Genomic DNA, 19,526 nt, shown 5'->3' with positions numbered 1-19,526 from the left:
TAAATAAATAAAATAAAATAAAAAAAAAATAAGTTTTCTTTAAATCCTCTATAACAGATTTTCATTTATGCTAAACCAGCCGTCCCAGAGTGAGGCTTATTACACTTTTAATTCAGGAGATATTTACTGAATGTCTTGTGTTTCAAACACTCTTCTAGGTAACTTTGTCTTTTAGGAAGACATGGTATCTGAAATTTGATCGGATGTTAGTACTTGACAATATATTTATGGTAAACTCGTCTTTATAGTTTAGTAGACTCTAGAAATATATATTTTTTTAACATTTTTTAATTTATTTGACGGAGACCACAAGTATGCAGAGAGGCAGGCAGAGAGAGAGGGGAAAGCAGGCTCCCTACCGGGCAGAGAGCCCGATGTGGGACTCAATCCCAGGACCCTGAGATCATGACCTGAGCCGAAGGCAGAGGCCTTAATCCACTGAGCCACCCAGGAGCCCCTAGAAATATTTTAAACCTTCATCTTTTCAAGCCGATGATCTCGTCTTAGTCTAATTTCACAAGTTTGTCCCCATATTTCATTTGCTCTGAGTGGAGCTTTATGTAGTCCATTCTTTTTTTAAAGATTTATTAGAGAGTTGGGGGGGTCAGAGGAAAAGGGAGACAGAATCTAGTCCATTCTTAATATGCAGTGATCAGATTGCACACAAGGTTCAAATTTTGTACAAGGACATGAAGAGGATAAAATGAAAGCACATACTCTGACTCTTTTGCTTTACTTGTCTAAAACCGCATTCCTCCAAGCACAGACACCACAGAAACTTAAATGTGCAGGCCTCTGGGGGGACCACATACACAGAAGTGCCTTCAGGTGGGGCTGAACACCAGTGTTTTGAATCCTGCCAAGAGCAGCTGCATACCATGTGAGAGCTACAGAGTACTTCAGGCTTTTAGGGGAGGGAGGAGAGTCTTGAAGCAGAATTTCTCGTGACTTATAGACCTTATCCTTGTTGGCCATAATTTCCATCAATGATAGGCTTTGAGCTTGCTGCCTTCTCTGACTTCTCAAAGAATCTGTAAGTTGGATATTTCATTATATACACTTTGTCTTCATCCCTAGGATAGGACGGTTTACCACTTCCCATCTAGTAAGTGTTCTCTAACCCTTTTCCTCTCTTTCCATGTCTATGGGGATTCTCTGACAAAGCTGGGCACGGGCACTGAATTTGTGATTCTAGATCAGGAGTGCTCATGTGTTCCTAGGTTTAATACACTAGTTGACATGCACTTTAGAGAGAGACACAGCTGTTGGGTAACTCGGTTTTGATGAGGCAGTTACACGGAAGCAAAGCCTCTATTTCCATGAAGTTGTTTCATGGAACTCATGAAATGTTAGAACTCATAAAAGCATTTCAGAAGTATGTCAGAAATGAAACCATCCATTTATAAGTCTAAACAATTATTTCGGTAAGAAAAATAGATGTTTCTGTTTTAAAATGCCTATGTTACATTAAAAAAATTTTTTCACTCCTCCAGTGCAGACCAAATTATTATACGAGGCAAGCTTTATTCTCCACCATGAGCACTTTATGAGCAGAAACCATATTTTATTCTGTGACTCCCTCAGAGCCCTTCATGTGGTAGACATTTCCTAAAAGCTTGATGACATCGTCTACCCTTCAACTAATGGTGACTTTGCCCCTAGCTTTAAAAAAAAAAGCTTAAGACAAAAGCTTAAAGAACAGAATGAAGAAAAACCCAGATTGAGCAATTGACATTTTATCATATTTGATATTTTTCTATATAACATACCTTTCTTTTCCTCCTGAAGTAGTTTTAAATTTACGTTGCAAGAGTTCACTCCTAAATACTTTAGCCCACCAGATACGTCCACAGGAGTTAGTATTTCTTTTTTAAAGATTTTATTTATTTATTTGACAGAGAGTACAAGTAGACAGCGTGGTGGGCTGAAGGAGAGGGCAAAGCAAGCTCCCCACGGAGCAGGGAGCCCAATATGGGGTTTGATCCCAAGACCCTGGGGTCATGACCTGAGCCAAAGGCAGCTGCTCAACTGACTGAGCCACCCAGGAGCCTCAGGAGTTAGTATTTCTGTATTTTACTTAAGGGTCTGTGTAACAGGATCTTCTTTGTTCAAGTGGTCAAGTAGATTGGCTTTTTTTTTTTTTTTTTTTTAAGTAAAATTAGTCTCCCTGTTTTCCCAGCATCTTGGTGACACAAATAAAGGACAAATGAGGCGGAGAAAAGGAATCGGATGCTGTCAAAAATACACATTTAGTATCTACACGAGATAAATCTAATAGAGAAAAAGAAGGAAAGCGTAATGGGAATTTTCAGGGCTTGCAGCTGGGGACTGTCAATTTCAGTAGGCTGGTTGGGCAAGGTGACTCTCTGAGGGAAGACCTTTGCAGGCACAGAAAACTAGAAGTCTGAAGTGCAAGTGTGCCCAGCAGGTTTCGGAAGTGGTGAGGAGACAGATGCACCTAGGGTAGAATGAGCAGGAGATAAGGTAAGAGGTATTGAGTGGCTATGTCATGTATGTGAAGCACTTCCACTATATGAGGAGTAATCAGAGAGTTTTGAGCAGAGGCTGGTCAAGATGGGAGTTATATTTATAAGAACCTTTCTTGGTGATCCATTCTGTAAAGGCAGCAGGAGTGGAAACAGGGGAGGCAATTAGGAGACTATTGAAATTACAATAAATGAAGTGAGAAAAGCTGTTGATGTAGCAGTTTAGGTGGTTAGAATATGGTTATACAGGTTCCATGTTAGAAATCAAGGAGTCCAATAAAAAATATCCTCTTCATCCAAGTTTGGAACTGAGAGTTAAATGCAGGAGTCAGGTCAATGCAGATCAAATTAAGTATCATGAGTGAAACTCACTGGAGAAGGTTGCTTCAGAGCTGTGGGCAGGTCAGCTCACTAATACTCTACCTCTGGATAGACTCACTGGCTGGGTAGAGAGCCCACGAGAAGGAACTAGAGGGGTCTGGGCCGTGGGTGCCTAGTTCTCCAAAGAGAATCTCATCAAATCACTCTTCCTGCAACAGACGCAGAGAGAGGCCAGGAGCATCACTAATGTCAGCACTCCCCACTGAAATAAGAGAATGGGAATAGGTGTCCCTCCCACCACCACTATCTTTTAACTGTATTTCTATGCTAAAACCATCTCTCTCACTCTTTTAAACTTTGTATATGTGTGTGAACATGCAAATAAGAGTAAATTCCAATTCCCTCTTACCTAGCTAAAACAATCCTTAAATCACACACACACCTACACACACACACACAAAATTCATGACAACACAACATACATTTTTTGCTTTGTGTTTATTACACAAAATATTTACATAAATATTTTATGTCAATTTATTATTTTTTATTTTTCATTTATTTTTATTTTATTTATATTTTTATGATTATTACATAAAAATAAGTTTTTACAGAAGTTTGTACAAATCAACAGTGTAAGAAATGAAAATTCCAGCTTGGCTGGAATTTTATAACCACCACAGAGATATACAAAATAAATGAAAATTTGAATTTAAAGTTCAGTAGGTTTTAACTTAATAAGCTACTGTATATTTAAGGGAAAGCCAATTAAAATTGGAATTGTATTCCAAATTTGAAATTGCAATGAAGCACATAGCTTTTATCATAAAAACAAAAATACCCCCTCCAATTAGGCCTCAAAATATTTGTCCTATAGGTTAAACGATGAACAAAAAACATTTAGAGTGAACTCAATAGCTGGGTAGAAAACCTAATTTCTAGCTCACAGTTAGCTAACAATTGTATAGTAGTTTGAAAAAAGCTCTTCTCCTTGTTTGATGTCCCTTAGTGCTACAAGAATGACACATCGAAGTGGGCTGAAAACAAAAAGAAAAATACACAGAAGTCGTAAGTATTAACAGATCCAAGCTCATATTTTTAATATAACCATCATAGATCTTATAATTTTACTCAAATTTCTTACTATTGTCTTAATTATTTGACTTCCATGAGGAAACAGCTCTTATCCCTGATGGCATTATTATCTTATTTACTTATTTAAAAACTTATTTATTTACTTATTTTCCCTGATGGAGTTTAAATACCTATGTCTATTCCTTAGCATTAAAAAGACCACAAATATGTTGTTTTTATGTTCAGGCTCTCCAAACTGGTTATCATAAAAAGCATTTTAAAATGACATTTATTATAGTTTAACATTTTAAAATTAATCTTTATCTTTGTATTCTGCAAAGCCAGAAACATTACTTAAAATTAATTGGAATTTTGAGGCACCTGGGTGGCTCAGGTGGTTAAATGTCTGACTCTTGATTTCTGCTCAGGTGTTAATCTCAGGATTGTCAGTTGGAGCCCTGTGTTGGGCTCTGTGCTGAGCACGGAGTCTGCTTAGGATTCTCTCTCTCCCTCTCTCCCTCCACTATCCCTCTCCCTCTCAAAAAAAAAAAAAAATCAGAATTCAAAAAAATACTTTTATGGATACCACAAGACATATGTAACCTTCAATGTTCCTACTCAGTTAACGTTTCCTGTACTTGTTGAACAGTAATGACATTGTGCTCCACCGTATATGGCTAAAACACTCAAACTATTAGCTATACAAACACACATGAATAGAGACAGAGAAGTTATTGAGTTTTAAGTAAAGAAAATAGTCTAAGTTTTAAATCTCATTCATATTAAAAGGACAATTTAATGGGGTCCATATAAAAGTTTGCTAGTAGTTGGCAGCTCACTGTCATAACGATTATATCTTCCTATAGCATCGCTGATAAAAAACTCTACAGAATTACTTATATGTAGAAATTGATACTTGAATTCTTTCAGCAGACTTTCCACTTCATGAATAGAAAATAAACCTTATATTACAAATATGTACCTTCTGAATATTTATCTTTTTTTCATCGTTAAGTTTCCAAACCTAATACTGAAATGGGCAAAAGAATTAATAGTGTAATTTGGCTTTTTTCTTTAACTGGGTACTCTCAAGTGAGATGAAGAACATGATCCTTAAAATGATTAAAGTAAAAAATGTATTTGAAGAATCTGTAAGAAGAAAAATAACAGAATCACTTGAAAAAAATTTTAAGGTTGATACTTTTAAAGTAACATACAGAATAAAAATGGGTAATAAGAAGCAGAATGAGCTAGGTTAATGGAAAATTTTAAATTTCAAGTAAGTGTACATTAACACATTCAGGTATAATGAAAAATCAAAATTTAAGTCATAATTTTTCACTAAAAAAATTTCCCCTAATTCTATAGAGCTTTTTCTTGAAAAAAAAAAAATTTTTTTTTTGAGGTTTATTTATTCATCTATTTGGGGGGGTTACATGTGAGCTGGGGGAAGAGCAGAGGGGGAGGGAGAAAGACAAGGAGACTCCTCACTGAGCAGCCGAGTGTGGAGCCCCATGCAGGGCTTCATCCCAGGACCCTGAGATCATGACCTGAGTCAAAACCAAGAGTCAGTAACCTACTGAGCCACCCAGGCGCCATAGAAAACATATGTTTTTTAAGTATAGTATAAGACAGGAAAGAGGAGAAAAAAAACTAACCTTTGTTTGTCACAGCTATAGGCAATGTTTGGAAGATACTGCTTCAGCTCTATAGGGAAGACTGCAGGCACATCAAATTCTTGATAGCAGACATTAGCTGCTCTATCTAGGAATAAATATATAATTTTTATGAACAACCATTTTATAAGGTCGTGAAAAACAGTACTGAATTATGACACTTGTGTGATTTTCCAAATTATAAGAACATGCTCAAATAAGTAATCACTATTATGTTCCAGGCATTATTAGATTATATATACATACATACATATATATATACACATATTATTTACTTTTTGAAGAATTTATTTTATTTTAGAGAGAGAGTGCACACGTGTGAATGGGCGGAGGGACAGAGGGAGAGAATCTCAAGCAGACTGCCTGCCTAGCTCAGAGACCGACTGGGGGCTTGACTTGTGGCTTGGTATCACAACCCTCAGATTATGACCTGAGATGAAATCAGGAGTCACACATTCAAGGGACTGAGCCACCCAGGCACCCCTATTACTTACAGAGGCTCAGAAAGGTTAAAGGTTAAGTAGAAGAGTCAGGTTTCAAGTTCACATCTCCATAACACCAAAACCTATGCTAAATACAGCCAGATCAAACTTAAACTTTTGGGGAAATCAAGCCCTATGAGAAGGTAAGTGACTCATGCACATAGCAACAGAAAGGGATACCAGTCTAGTTCAACCTACCAGGCTCTACTGAGGCACTGAAAGAATGATCTCTAAGTGAACTATTAAAAAAAATGCTACAATAGTGATGATCAAAAGAGCAGTTATCAATTGCCTATATTTATTGCAAAACCAGAAGAAAAACAATAAATTATTCAATTAATGTATATCATTACTTCCCCAGATTCTTTGATATCTGCCCCCAGAATGTTATAGTTTACTAATGGGCTTTGAATAGCTGAAATGTTAAATATAACTGCCTTTGGCACTCAGTCATAGGGCAAAGGAGGAAAATGACCACTGCTGTATTTTTATCTTGTCTCACAGACCCAGGATGCCAACTTACCATTTGAACAATTGTTGACATACTGTCCTACAGCCAGTGGATTACAAATTTCTGATGTTAGCCATGTACTATCACTCATTTTGAAAGGACCAAGTCGATCTCTCCCATTACAAGATCTGAAACAGGTGAAAAAATTACCTAAGGGATTGTTCTTTTATATCTTACAATAAAATCCAAAAGTATAAAAGTAACCCTAAAACTGAACAAGTCCAGGTTCTCTTAAAAAAGTTTTTTTTTCTTTTTTTTTTCCTCAAAACAGTTTTATCTAGTCAATAGGGCAACTGAGTGGCTACTTAGCAGCTGCTTAAACAGATTTTTATTGAAAGTAAAAAGGCTAGTGGTCATAATCATTTTGTGGTGGTCCTATATTAAGTTTGAACATGGGTACCAACTTACCTATATACAACTTTTGATATTCCTTTGTCATTTCCATCAATGAGTACCCCATCCAGGCATCTAAAAATGAATGGATTTCCAATGGACTGGAAAAAGATTGGCTCATACTTCTGATATACTGTACCTATTATACAATAAGATACAGATATAACATGTAAATATCATAAATATCTGGAAACATAAGTAAAACATGAAAGAAATTGTTTTAATTTATCCACCCTTTTTCTAATATTTTATCTCCAGTCTAGATGATCACATTCTCTTTGGTTACTTTCCTCCTTGGAAGAGTGCTCAATAGTAAGTGGAGCAGAGGACCAATTTGTTCACACAGCCAAATAAAATGTGACTATTCTGGTTGATTAAAATGTGAACACCACATCTGAGGTTCAGTTTTACAAAGTCGTGGGTTTGTTTTGTTTTGTTTTGGCTTTTTAAAGTAGGCTGTGATTTGACATCTATTAAAAAGTCTTTTAAGAAATGTACTTTGTTAAAAACTGATTTAATAATGCAGAAAGAATGGGAATGAATGAGTCTGACATTCAGGTTGTTTCTCCTTTCATTGGCAATGGAGGAAAGGACAAAATACTTACTGGACCTGTCCTATGTTCCAGGCATGCTAAATTTGTTTTAGTATTCATTTGTTGCTGACTTGTTCTATTTAGTCTTTACAGGTTAGTTGCGTAGGAGGAAACCAACTTTCTTGCTTAAGGATATACAATCAGAAAATAGTAGAATGACTTTTTGAAAACCTAGGTCTACTTAAGCATTCACACATATTTTGTACCACACCAAATTATATCATCTTAATTCAACAAATAACATACTCTCCTGAGCATTCTAGTCAATGGTCTTTTTGCAAAGCAGCTGCTTTACTTTCAAAGTGTAGAAATGGCAGGAAGGTCTTCATTCAATGATTCATAGGTTTCTATCTTTCCTGTTTTAACCCATACTACTTTTACCTTTAGTTACCAATTATGTAAGCCAACTGACTTATTCTCTAGTGCTTTCTAAGTAATTCATCTTATCAAAGTAGGCTATACTGTATCCCACATTTAAATATTTCACATTTAAACATTAACTACAAAAATTTCCTTAAAAGAAAAGAAATACTCAAGGATGTTTTCTAACACATAAAATAATTTATGGTTAATTTCTAAATCAGAATTTAAGAATCTGTGGAAATTTGAGTTTTCAATTCAACGCCTTAACTCGAAGGATTATGCGACTATATATTTACTTGAACTTATATTAATGGGTAAATAGAAAACTCTTGACAAAGCACTAATTGTGTGATTACCAGGATACATAGATACAACCGCGCCTTTTGGTACCCATCCTCTGGTAACGAAGACCCCTTTTCCAGCAGATACCAGTGAGCTAGTTTCTCGGGCAACACTGAAACCCAATGTCTTATAAAGAATTTCTTCTGGTTTAAAGGTATTTTGCTGTTGATGTCTGTATTCAAGCAGTTTCACCCTTGGATGTTGAACTGACAGTAGGTTGTGGTATTTTGATTTAACAGTTTCTGGAAGCATAGTCAAGATATCTGATTGCTTATTGAAATCATTTATGAATAGAGCCTGGAAAACTTTCAGTAATGTTCCTAGGACATCTTCATCTGAGATAACTTTGTCTTTGGATTCCTCTGGAACATATCGGAGGGTCCTGAAAATGGGAAAAATTTCTGTTCACTACCCTTCAACTGACAAAAGCCACACTTCATGCCTTCTGAGTCACTGGCCTTAATGATGATTATTCTCATGTGTCTGAACAGCATAAAACTGAGAGGTTCAGCGAAGAGTTGTTTAGGGGTAGTTTTAGTGACCTAGCTCCGGACAATGCCTACCCATTAACAATAGCTAGTATTTGTGAAGCCTCTAACTGTACCAAATGCTGTTGGGTCCTTACATTCATGATCTCTTTTTTTGCAGATGGGGAAACTGAGGCTTGGAGATGTTGGGGAATTTGCCCAACATCCTAAAGCTGTTAAGTGAGAGAGCCAGAAGCTGAAATAGAGCTAGTTCTTTTTTCCACCACACACATAGCCATTATGTGAACATCACATAAGAATCCACATATTGCAATGGCTCTTTTTGTAGGCGTGTAATTTTTAAAGACAAGTTTAACATTATACACTGTCACATTCTTTCCTGGGAGTACTGACTTCTTCAATGGCTGCATCATTTTTATTTGCATAAAGGTATTTTTACTTCTTCTTTTTTTTTTTTTTTTTAAAGATTTTATTTATTTATTTGACAGACAGAGATCACAAGTAGGCAGAGAGGCAGGCAGAGAGAGAGAGAGGAGGAAAGGTATTTTTACTTCTTAACAAAAAGTAATTCCCGCTTCACAGTTCTATAATAAGGATGGCCCTGAATTCACGTATTCGCCGACAGAAACTTTGGAAAGGCTCTTTGGTTATTAACTGGCTTTCAGTGGAGCTAGTGTGCCCCATTTAAGTGAGCCTTACTGAACTGCTTCCAGATCGCTAGCACGCCACTTATAAGAGCCTGCAATGACACTCACTCCACAGCCACCCTCTCAGATCCCTGTTTCAGGCATGAGCTAATTTAAACCTAAGACTCCAATGTGCTTTTAGTGGCATTTTGCTCGTTTTTACGCGTGAGTCCAAGCTGCTATCCTCACAGCCAAGCTGGGCTGTTTTCACCAGGTAAACTATGGGGCTGTGAAAATAAACCTCGATTTGGCTTTTTTAAGGACATTCAAGATCCTAACTATGCCTTGGCGGAGAGAAGACCACGCACCCTCTGGCTTCGTTCTTTTTCAAAAGTCTTTTTTCCGCCGGCACAGAAGCCGGAAAGAACACGCGCCTCCGCACGTGGGCAACGCCCGCCTCGCAGACCTGGCAGCGCGGGGCACCATGGGAGATTAGGCCACAGGCCCCACCCACCACAGGCTCCCCGCCCCCGTCAGTATCCCAGCTCCCCTCCGGACTCCACCAGCCTCGGCCTCGCCCTCTTCGGGCCCCGCCCTCTTCGGGTTCCACCAGCTTGGGGCCCCGGGGCCGGCTTAAGCTCCGCCCGCCCGAGACTCCGTCCGCCGGAGGCTCCGCCCATGTAGGGCTCACGGGCCTCGGGTCCAGCGGCCCGGGTGGCGTCGCGGTGCTGAACGAAGGCGCCCCTGGTCTGCCGGTCTCGCCCTCTCACCTAGGGTTGTGGCTTAGGTTCAGCGCGATCCAAGGAACGAAGCGGTACTTGTAACGGCGCCATCGCTGCCGCAGGCCCCGCAGGAGGCGACCCGGCATGGCTGTCCCGCGGCGCTGTGACGAGGGCAGCGCGGAGAGGTGGGTCGCGGTCTCGGGCCCGCCCCGGCCCGGGGAGGAGCGGGGGCCTCGCCGTCCCGCCCCTTCTGCGTCTCCGCCTTCAGTTCCGAGCTCTGTGGCCCTGGTACTCCTTTGGATCCTCTTGCTGGTGTCGTCTGTGCCTCTCCTTTATTGTCCCCAGCTGGCTGAATCAGAGGTGCGTAGAGCGGAGGCAAGCCCTCTCTCCCCCTTACTTTCCCCATTCGCTCGTGTATTTACACACACCCACACACACCCACTTAGGACAAGTTTAGCTCACGCTGAGTTCCAGTGGAGGCAAACTTCAAGAATCTCGCAACTATCTTCAGATCCCCCAAGTATTTGTTAAAAATTAAATGTGTTGGTGCCATTTCCTCAGGCCGGAAACTGCTCTCCTCTTCTCTGGCGGAGAATGAAAGCGAAATCCTAAGCAAAAGTCTAAACAGAACGCATGAGACCTAGTGAAAATTCAGGTAAAGTCAGGTGGTTTTAGGACTAATTTGTTCAAACACAAGGAGAGAAAGAATATCTGCCAAAGTCTCCATTTCACTCTTATCTAATGCAAAATGTTGGCAAACTCTAGAGGCTCAGGTGTTGTGTTTGGTGGATTGGCATCCTGCAGATTTACCGGATTTGCTAAATGGGGTCAATTCAGTTCCAGGTTGTATTAATAAATGGCCTTCAAAGGAAGTGATTTTTTATGATCTCTAAACTTAAAAGGAACCGAAGAGAACTAGTAGTATGTTTACTTATAATAATATACTTTTCAAAAAAATTTTTGTATATATTTCCAGTGTTTTTAAAATTTTTATCATGTAGTGTAATCATCTTTGTTGTCCATCCAGTTAAGGAGACCATTTTGCATAGACCCTATTTATTATTGATTGATTGATGTATAATGGTTTATAACATTAGTTTCACATGTGCAACATGATTCCATGTTTGTATATATTGCAAAATGACCACCACAATAAATCTGTTTAACGTTGGTCATCATACATAGTTATAATTTTTTTTCTTGTGATGAGGACTTTTAAGATCTACTCTCTTAGCAACTGTCAGATATACAGTATTGTTACCTATAGTCACCACATTGTACATTATATCCCCAGATCTTACTTCTCTTGTAATGAGCCCCTACCCTCCAACCCCTGGAAACCTCTCGCAACCATCAGTCTGTTGTCTCTGAGCTTGTTTTATTTTGTTTTTTTTAGATTTCACATATAAACGAAATCATATGTTATTGGCCTTTCTCTGTCTTCTTTCCCTTAGCATGATACCCTCAGGGTTCATCTTTGTTGTCCCAAATGGCAAGGTTTCCTTTTTAAGGGCTGGGTAATGTTCCATTGTATGTGTCTCTCTTTGTGTGTGTGTGTGTGTGTGTGTGTGTGTGTGTGCGCGCGCATGCATATACACATATACACACATATACATACCTTCATTCTTTATCCATTCATCCATTGATGGACACTTCAGTGGTTTCCGTGTCATGGCTGTTGTAAATAATGCTATAGTGAACATAGGGGTATATATATCATTTCTAGTTAAGTGTTTTCATTTTTTTGGGTAAATACCCAGCTGTAGAATTGCTAGATCTTATGGTAGGTCTATTTTTAATTTTTTAGAAAAGACTTTCCTTATTTGTCAGAAAGAGAAAGAGAGAGCAAGGGAATGCACAAGCAGGGGGAGTGACAGGCTGAGGGAGAAGCAGACTTCCCGCTGAGCAAGGAGCCCGCTGGGAAACTCAACCCCAGCACCCTGGGATCATGACCTGAGCCAAAGACAAATGCTTACTGAGCCACCCAGGCGTCCCTATTTTTAATTTTTTGTGGAACTTCCGTACTGTTTTGCATAATAGCTGCACTGATTGGCATTCCTACCAACAGTGCATGAGATTTTCCTTTTCTCTACATCCAAGCCAGCACTTGTTATTTCTTGCCTTTTTCAGAATAGCCATTCTAACAAGTGTGAGGTAATATTTCATTGAGGCTTTGGTTTTAATTTCCCTGAAGATAAGTAGTGTTGAGCATCTTTTCTGTGTCTGTTGGCCATATGTATATCTTCTTCAGGAAAAAAAAATCTGCTTGGGTCTTCTGCCAATTTTTTAAATTGGATTTTTTTTTTTCTGTTGTAGGATTTCTTTATATATTTTGGGTTTTAACCCTTTATCAGATGTATGATTTGCAGATGTCTTCTCTCATTCCATAGGTTGCTTTTTCATTTTGTTGATGGTTTAATTTGCTGTGCAGAGGCTTTTTACTTTGATGTAGTCCCACTTACTCATTTTTACTTCTGTTGTCTTCACTTTTGGTGTTAGATTAAAAACAACAACCAAAAAACAGTTATTGTTAAGACTGATGTCCAGGAGCTTACTGCTTATATTTTCTTCACTGTGTAAGAGTTTTATGGTGTCAGTCCTTAAATTCAAGTCTTCAATCCATTTTGAGTTCATTTTTGTGTATGGTGTAAGATAGTAGTGCAGTTTCATTCTTTTGCATGAGGCTGCTCACTTTTCTACCACCATTTGTTGAAGAGACTATCTTTTCCCCATTGTATATTCTTGGCTCCTTTGTCATAAATTATTTGACCATGTAAATAGAGGTTTATTTTTGGACTCTGTATTCTCTTACATTTATCTGTCTGTTTTTATGCTAACACTGTATTATTTGGTTACTGTAGCCTTGTATTAGACTTTGAAATCAAGGAGCCTGATCCCTCTACATTTGCTCATCTTTGTGAGATTGCTTTGACTGTTTGGGGTCTTTTGTGATTCTATATGTATTTTAGGATTACTTGTTCTAGTTCTCTGAAAAATACCCCTGAAATTTCAAAGGAATTTCATTGAATTTGTGGGTTGCTTTGAGTAGATGGAAACAGTATTAACAGTATTAACAGTATTAGTTCTTCCAGTCCATGAACATGGAATATATTTCCATTTATTTGTGTCTATTTCATTTTCTTTCATTAATGCCAGTTTTCAGGGTGCAGATCCTTCACATCCTGGGTTAAATTTATTTCTATGTATTTTATTTTCCCTCTCCGCCCCACCCAGAGGTAGGGGGCGGGGAGAGGGAAGGAGAGAGAGAGAGAGATCTTTTTGTGTCTGGGGGCAGGGAGAGAGAATCTTAAGCAGGCTCCATGACCACCAGCATGGAGCCCAATGTGGGGCTCCATCTCATGACCCAAAGATTATGACCTGAGCCAAAATCAAGAATCTTACACTTAACCAACTGAGCTACCCAGGTGCCCCTGTATTTTATTCTTTTTGATGCAATTGTGAAGGATATTGTTTTAATTTCTCTCTCTGATAGCTCACAGATGTCTCATCTGTGTAGACACAACAAATTTTTTTTTTAAGATTTTATTTATTTATTTGACAGACAGAGATCACAAGTAGGCAGAGAGGCAGGCAGAGAGAGAGGAGGAAGCAGGCTCTCTGCTGAGCAGAGAGCCCGATGTGGGGCTCGATCCCAGGACCCGAGCCGAAGGCAGAGGCCCCAACCCAGGAGCCCGACACAACAGATTTTGTACACTGATTTCATAACCCTGTAACATTACTGAATTTATTAGTTCTAACTGTTTTTTGGTAGAGTCTTTAGGGTTTTCTAGATGGATTATCTGTATATAATATCATGTAATGTGCAAATAGTGACAGTTTTACTTCTTTTTCAATTTGGATATCTTTATTTGTTTCTTTTCTAATTGCTTTGGCTAGGACTTCCAGTACTATATTGAATTTAATTTTATGGTATTAAAGTTACTTTTTAGTTACCTAAGCTGTTTATAAAAACAACATTCTCCTGGTAACAAATAGAAACATGGTAGATAAAGCGAAAATCTCCTTTAATCAGACCCTGTGACTTGTACTTAGGCCAGTTCTGGTCCTCACCTGGTCTCCTCAGAAGTTATCAGGCTGATGTGTTTTCTGTAAGTCTTATTTCTGTGTATTTGTATACCTGTGTATATTCCTACAGAAAATCATAGAAATATGTGGAGTTTTTTTAAACTACTGTAAATACCTGTAACTTCTTTAAATCAAAAATATATTTTGGAGTCTCTTCATATTAGTGTGTATAATTCTACTTTATTATTCTGTTTATTTCTAAGGTTTGCCATCAAGTTTAATATTTACTATAGTTTTCTTTAGGTATTCTTTTGAGTTTAAAAAGTTCTCTAGTTTTGGTTGGTCAAGAATTTTTGTCCTAATTTTAAATGGTGAATATCACATGCTTTTCTTTGCCATTTTTCTCTGTTCTTCTGTTAATGTAATGAATTACAACGACACATTGTTAAATCTTGCACCATCCTTAAAGTCTTTATGAGTAATACTTTGGTTATACCCTATAGGTTTTTATATGCTTTTGTTGTCTTACATTTATTTTGAAGTGTGTTTTAACTTTTTAGTCTCATGGTTTATTTGCAGTTTTGTTTTAGGGTTTTGGTGTTAGGCTTATGTTGACCTCATAAAATGTGTTGAGAAGTATTCTCTACTTTCTAGAACACCAATAAATTTGTATATAAGTACTGTTATTCCTTCTTTGAATGTTGATAGAATTCACCAGTGAAACCATTGGGCTTGTCATATTCTTTGTTAATGAATTCATTTTTTTTTTTTTAAGATTTATTTATTTATTTGACAGAGAACACAAGTAGACAGAAGCAGGCAGAGAGAGAGGAAGGGAAGCAGGCCCCCTGCCGAGCAGAGAGCCCGATGCGGGACTCGATCCCAGGACCCTGAGATCATGACCTGAGCCGAAGGCAGCGGCTTAACCCACTGAGCCACCCAGGCACCCTCATTTTTAAAATTGAAGTAGAGTTGTTATACAGTATTATTCTTGGGTGTACATAGTGATTCAATATTTATATACATTAGGAAATGATCACCATTATAAGTCTAGCTACCATCTGTCCCCATATGGAGTTGTTACATTATTATTATATTTCCTATGGTGTACATTGGATTCTTATCTTACTTGTTTTATAGCTGGGAATTTTGTACCTTTTATTCTCCTTTCCTTATTTTGGCCATCTCTCCTTGGCACCACAAGATTGTTTTCTCTATCTATGAGTCTGTTTCTGTTTTCTTGCTTTATTTTTAGGCTCCTCATATAAGTGAAATCATTTGATGGTTGTCTTTCTCTGACTTAGCACAGTACCCTCTGGGTCCATCCATGTTGTTCGAAATGGCAAGATTTCATTTTTTAATGGCAGAATAGTATTCCATTGTATGTTTTTATTTATTTATTTATTTGTTTAACAGAGAGAGAGAGAGATCAACAAGTAGGCAGAGAGGCAGGTAGAGAGAGAGGAGGAAGCAGGCTCCCCACTGAGCCAAGAGCCCAGTGTGGGGCTCGATCCCAGGACCCTGGGATCATGAGCTGAGCCGAAGGCAGAGGCTTTAACCTTCTGAGCCACCCGGGCACCCCCCATTGTATGTTTTTATACCATATATTCTTTTCTTTAAGTTTAATTTTATTTTGTCAGTGTTCTAAGATTCATTGTTTATACACCACATACTCTTTTTTTTTTTTTAAACACATAATGTATTATTTGCTTCAGGGATGCAGGTCTGTGAATCCTCAGTCTTAATACAGTTCACAGCTCTCACCATAGCACATACCCTCCGCAGTGTCCATCACCCAACCACCCTATCCCTCCCTCCCACCCTCCAGCAACACTCAGTTTGTTTCCTGAGATTAAGAGTCCTCTATGGTTTTTCTCCCTCCCCAGTCCCATCTTGTTTCATTTTTTCCCTCCCTACCCTCCCGACCCCCACCCTACCTCGCAAATTCCTCATGTCAGAGATCTCATATGATAATTGTCTTTCTCTGATTGACTTATTTCGCTCAGCATACTACCCTCTAGTTCCAGCCACATCATTGCAAATGGCAGGATTTCATTTTTTTTTTTTTAAGATTTTATTTATTTGACAGAGAGAGATCACAAGTAGGCAGAGCGGCAGGCAGAGAGAGAGGGGGAAGCAGGCTCCCTGCAGAGCAGAGAACCCAATATGGGGCTTGATTCCATGACCCTGAGATCATGACCTGAGCCAAAGGCAGAGGCTTAAGCCACTGAGCCACCCAGGTGCCCCAGGATTTCCTTTTTTGATGGCTGCATAGTAATCCATTTTATATCTATACCACATCTTCTTTATCCATTCATCTGTTGATGGACACTTAAATTGTTTCTATATCTCTGCTGTTGTAAGTAAAGTTGCAGTGAACAAGGGGATTCATATATCTTTTCTAGTTACTGCTTTTGTTTTCTTCCAGTAAATATCCAGCTGTGGAATTGCTGGATTGTATGGTATTTCTATTTTTAATTTTTGGGGGAACCTCCAGACTAATCATTGCAGTTGCACCATTTTGCATTCCCACCAGCAGTGCCCAAGTTTCCCCTTTTTCCTACATCTTTGCTGACCTTGTTATTTCTTATCTTTGATACTCACCATTCTGACAGGTACGAGGTGATATGCCATCGTAGTTTTGATTCGAATTTCACTGAAGATTAGCAATCTTGAACATCTTTTCCTATGTCTGTTCTCCATCTGTATGTGTTCTTTGGAGTAATGTCTGTTTAGGTTCTTTACCCATTTTTAATTGGATTTTTTTTTTTTAATTTGGATAGTGTGTTGTATGAGTTCTTTATATAGTTTGGATATTAACCCCTTATCTGTTTTATCAGTTGCAGATATCTTCTCTTATTTAGTAGATAGGGTGCATTTCATTTTGTTGATGGCCTCCTTCCAGTTTTGAAGGAGTGGCTTTATGCAGAAGTATCCTGTGAGGTCCAGTTGTGCAACCTCACCCCCCACCCCTCATTACTTGAGCCAGGTGCCCTAGTGGTCTCCCCTCTTTGGGTTGCAGGTACCTTCCTACTGTAGCTGGGTTGCACTTGGTGGTGGATTCACTGCTGTGAGGGGCTGTTCCCCAGGGCAGCTTTCCGTGCGGCTTAGCCATGTTGGCTGTGGATGTGCTGGTGAATGGGGCTCGTCCCCAGCCTGTCTGGCTGAGAGTCGAGGCCATAATTACTGTTAGTGTGCTCATGTGCAGGGTTGGTCCCTCATGCAGTTGGCTGTGAAGTTCTGGACCAATAGCTGTGGGCATGTGTGTGGATGGGGTCGGCCTTCAGTTTGGTTGGCTGTGAGGCCCAGCTCTGACTGTTGCAGGTGCTCTAGTGTTTGGCTCTTTCCCCTGGGATGGAGGTTGCTTGGTAGGGATGGGGTAATGGGGAGGCTGGGACTCTGGTACAGCTGCCTCCACCTGCAGGTGTGGCCAGGTGGGGAACTGCTCTGCAGGGGGCAGGCTGGGGCAGGTAAGTTGGGCTGGTGAAGTCTGCAGAGGAAGGCTGCGGCCCACTGATTGATGCTAGCACAGTAAGTCGAGGGTTGGAAATGGCTGCTGCTAGGCTGCACCAGCTAGTCTGTGAACGCTGTACTCTTTGGAGAATGTCCTAAAATTGGTGAATGGATCTTTCCATATAACCCAGGTGCTTTTCCAACTGCTGCCTCTTCTCTCGAACTTGGAGTGAGTGAAATTATTCACCTGCCCTTTAAGTTTCCTACTGCCTTCTGGGTCTCCCAAACAGAATCACCGCTGGTTTGCAAACACATTTGTTATGAGCCTCATTTTTCCCATGCATGTTTGCATGTTCCTTGACTGGGGCTCTAGATGTGGGGCTTGGATCCTTTGTTCCTCCTCAGGGGCATGTATGTTTGTGTTATCTCTCCTGCAGGCGATCACTGTGCAGGGGTGGTGGATCCTGGCTAGATCACATCTCTGCTCCTCCCACCCATCTTGATGTGGCTTTTTCTTTCTATCTGTAGTTGTGTACTATCTGTCCTGGTAGTCTTCAGTTTGTCTTCAGAGATAGTTGTTTTGTATGTAGTTATAGAAGTTGTTATGTCCTCGGAGGATCTTCCTACTCTGCTGTCTCCATCCCCCCTCCTAAATTCCATTTCTTTGAAAGATACAGTGCTATTGAAAATTTCTGTTTCATCTTCTTTCAAGTTTGGTAAGGTATTTTTCATGGAATTTGTTCATTCAGTCTAGCAAATTGGCTGGCATAAAGTTTTCATAAATATAATCTTATTGTCCCTTTAATGTCTATATGAGCTATAGTGAGAACCCCATTTTCATTTCTGATTTTGATGGTTTGTGTTTCCTTTCTCATTATAACTGGAAGTTTCTTGTGGTTGTTGTTGTTTTCAAAGAAAGAGCTTTTGGCTTTATTAATTTTCTCTTCTGTTTGCCTAAAATTAAATTTTGTTAATTTCTGTTCTGTATTATTTTATACATTCTACTTTCTTTGGTTTTACTCTTTTTTGACCTTCATAAGTAGATCCTCACTGATTTTAGATCTTTCTTTTTTTCTTTTTTCGTTTCATTTTTTTATTTTAATTCTGGTTACTTAACATTCCTTTGGCTCTTTGGGGTCTTTTTGGTTCCATATAAATTTTAAGATGATTTGTTCTAGCTCTGTGAAAAAAGTTAATGGTATTTTGATAGGGATCACACTGAATGTATAGATTGCTTTGGGTAGCATAGATGTTTTCACAATATTTGTTCTAATACATAAGCACGGAATATTTTTCCATTTCTTTGTGTCTTCCACAATTTCTTTCATGAGTATTCTGTAGTTTTCTGAGTATCGATCCTTTGCCTCTTTGGTTGGATTTATTCTTTGGTATCTTATGGTTTTGGGGCCATTGTAAATGGGATCGACTCCTTAATTTCTCTTTCTGTTCTCTTGTTGGTGTATAGAAGTGCAACTGATTTCTGTACATTGATTTTATGTCTGCCACTTTGCTGAGTTCCTTTGTGAGTTCTTGTAATTTTGGGGTGGACTCTTTTGGGTTTTCTACATAGAATATCATGTCATCTGCAAAGAATGAAAGTTTTACTTCTTCTTTGCTGATTCTGATGCCTTTTATTTCTTTGTGCTGTCTGATTTCTTAGACTACGACTTCTAGTACTATGTTGAACTACCATGCTGATAGTGGACATCCCTGCCATTTTCCAGGCTTAGGGGAAAAGCTCTCAGTTTTTCCCCATTGAGAATGATATTTGCTGTGGGTTTTTCATAGATAGCTTTTATGATATTGAGTTATGTACCCTGAATCCCTACACTGTGAAGAGTTTTAATCAAGAAAGGATACAGTACTTTGTCCAGTGCTTTTTCTGCATCCACTGAGAGGATCATATGATTCTTTTCCTTTCTTTTATTCATGTATTGTATAACATTGATGGAATTGTGGATGTTGAACCA

At 38.9% G+C, this 19,526-nt stretch overlaps 1 protein-coding gene and 1 long non-coding RNA gene across 2 annotated transcripts in view; one reads left to right on the top strand and one right to left on the bottom strand.

Annotated features, from left to right (window-relative positions):
• Window positions 1-3,376: 3,376 nt before the first annotated feature.
• SETD9 (SET domain containing 9) lies at window positions 3,377-10,410 on the bottom strand. The gene is made up of 6 exons (XM_059417900.1): window positions 10,126-10,410; window positions 8,256-8,623; window positions 6,959-7,082; window positions 6,563-6,678; window positions 5,540-5,645; window positions 3,377-3,844 (listed from the first exon to the last, which is right to left on the bottom strand). The coding sequence occupies exons 1-6, from the start codon at window positions 10,221-10,223 to the stop codon at window positions 3,757-3,759; spliced, it is 900 nt and encodes a 299-aa protein (XP_059273883.1). The 5' UTR covers window positions 10,224-10,410; the 3' UTR covers window positions 3,377-3,756.
• LOC132028651 (uncharacterized) overlaps window positions 10,355-19,526 on the top strand; it is a 65,564-nt gene continuing 56,392 nt past the window's right edge. The window contains exon 1 of the long non-coding RNA XR_009407491.1: window positions 10,355-10,437. This is a non-coding gene — a long non-coding RNA (uncharacterized LOC132028651). The remainder of the gene's footprint in view (window positions 10,438-19,526) is intronic.

Source organism: Mustela nigripes, chromosome 12 (genome assembly GCF_022355385.1).
Source record: "Mustela nigripes isolate SB6536 chromosome 12, MUSNIG.SB6536, whole genome shotgun sequence".
Lineage (NCBI taxonomy): Eukaryota > Metazoa > Chordata > Mammalia > Carnivora > Mustelidae > Mustela > Mustela nigripes.
The sequence above is the reverse complement of the archived record's forward strand: the minus strand, read 5'-3'. Positions and strand labels throughout refer to the sequence as shown.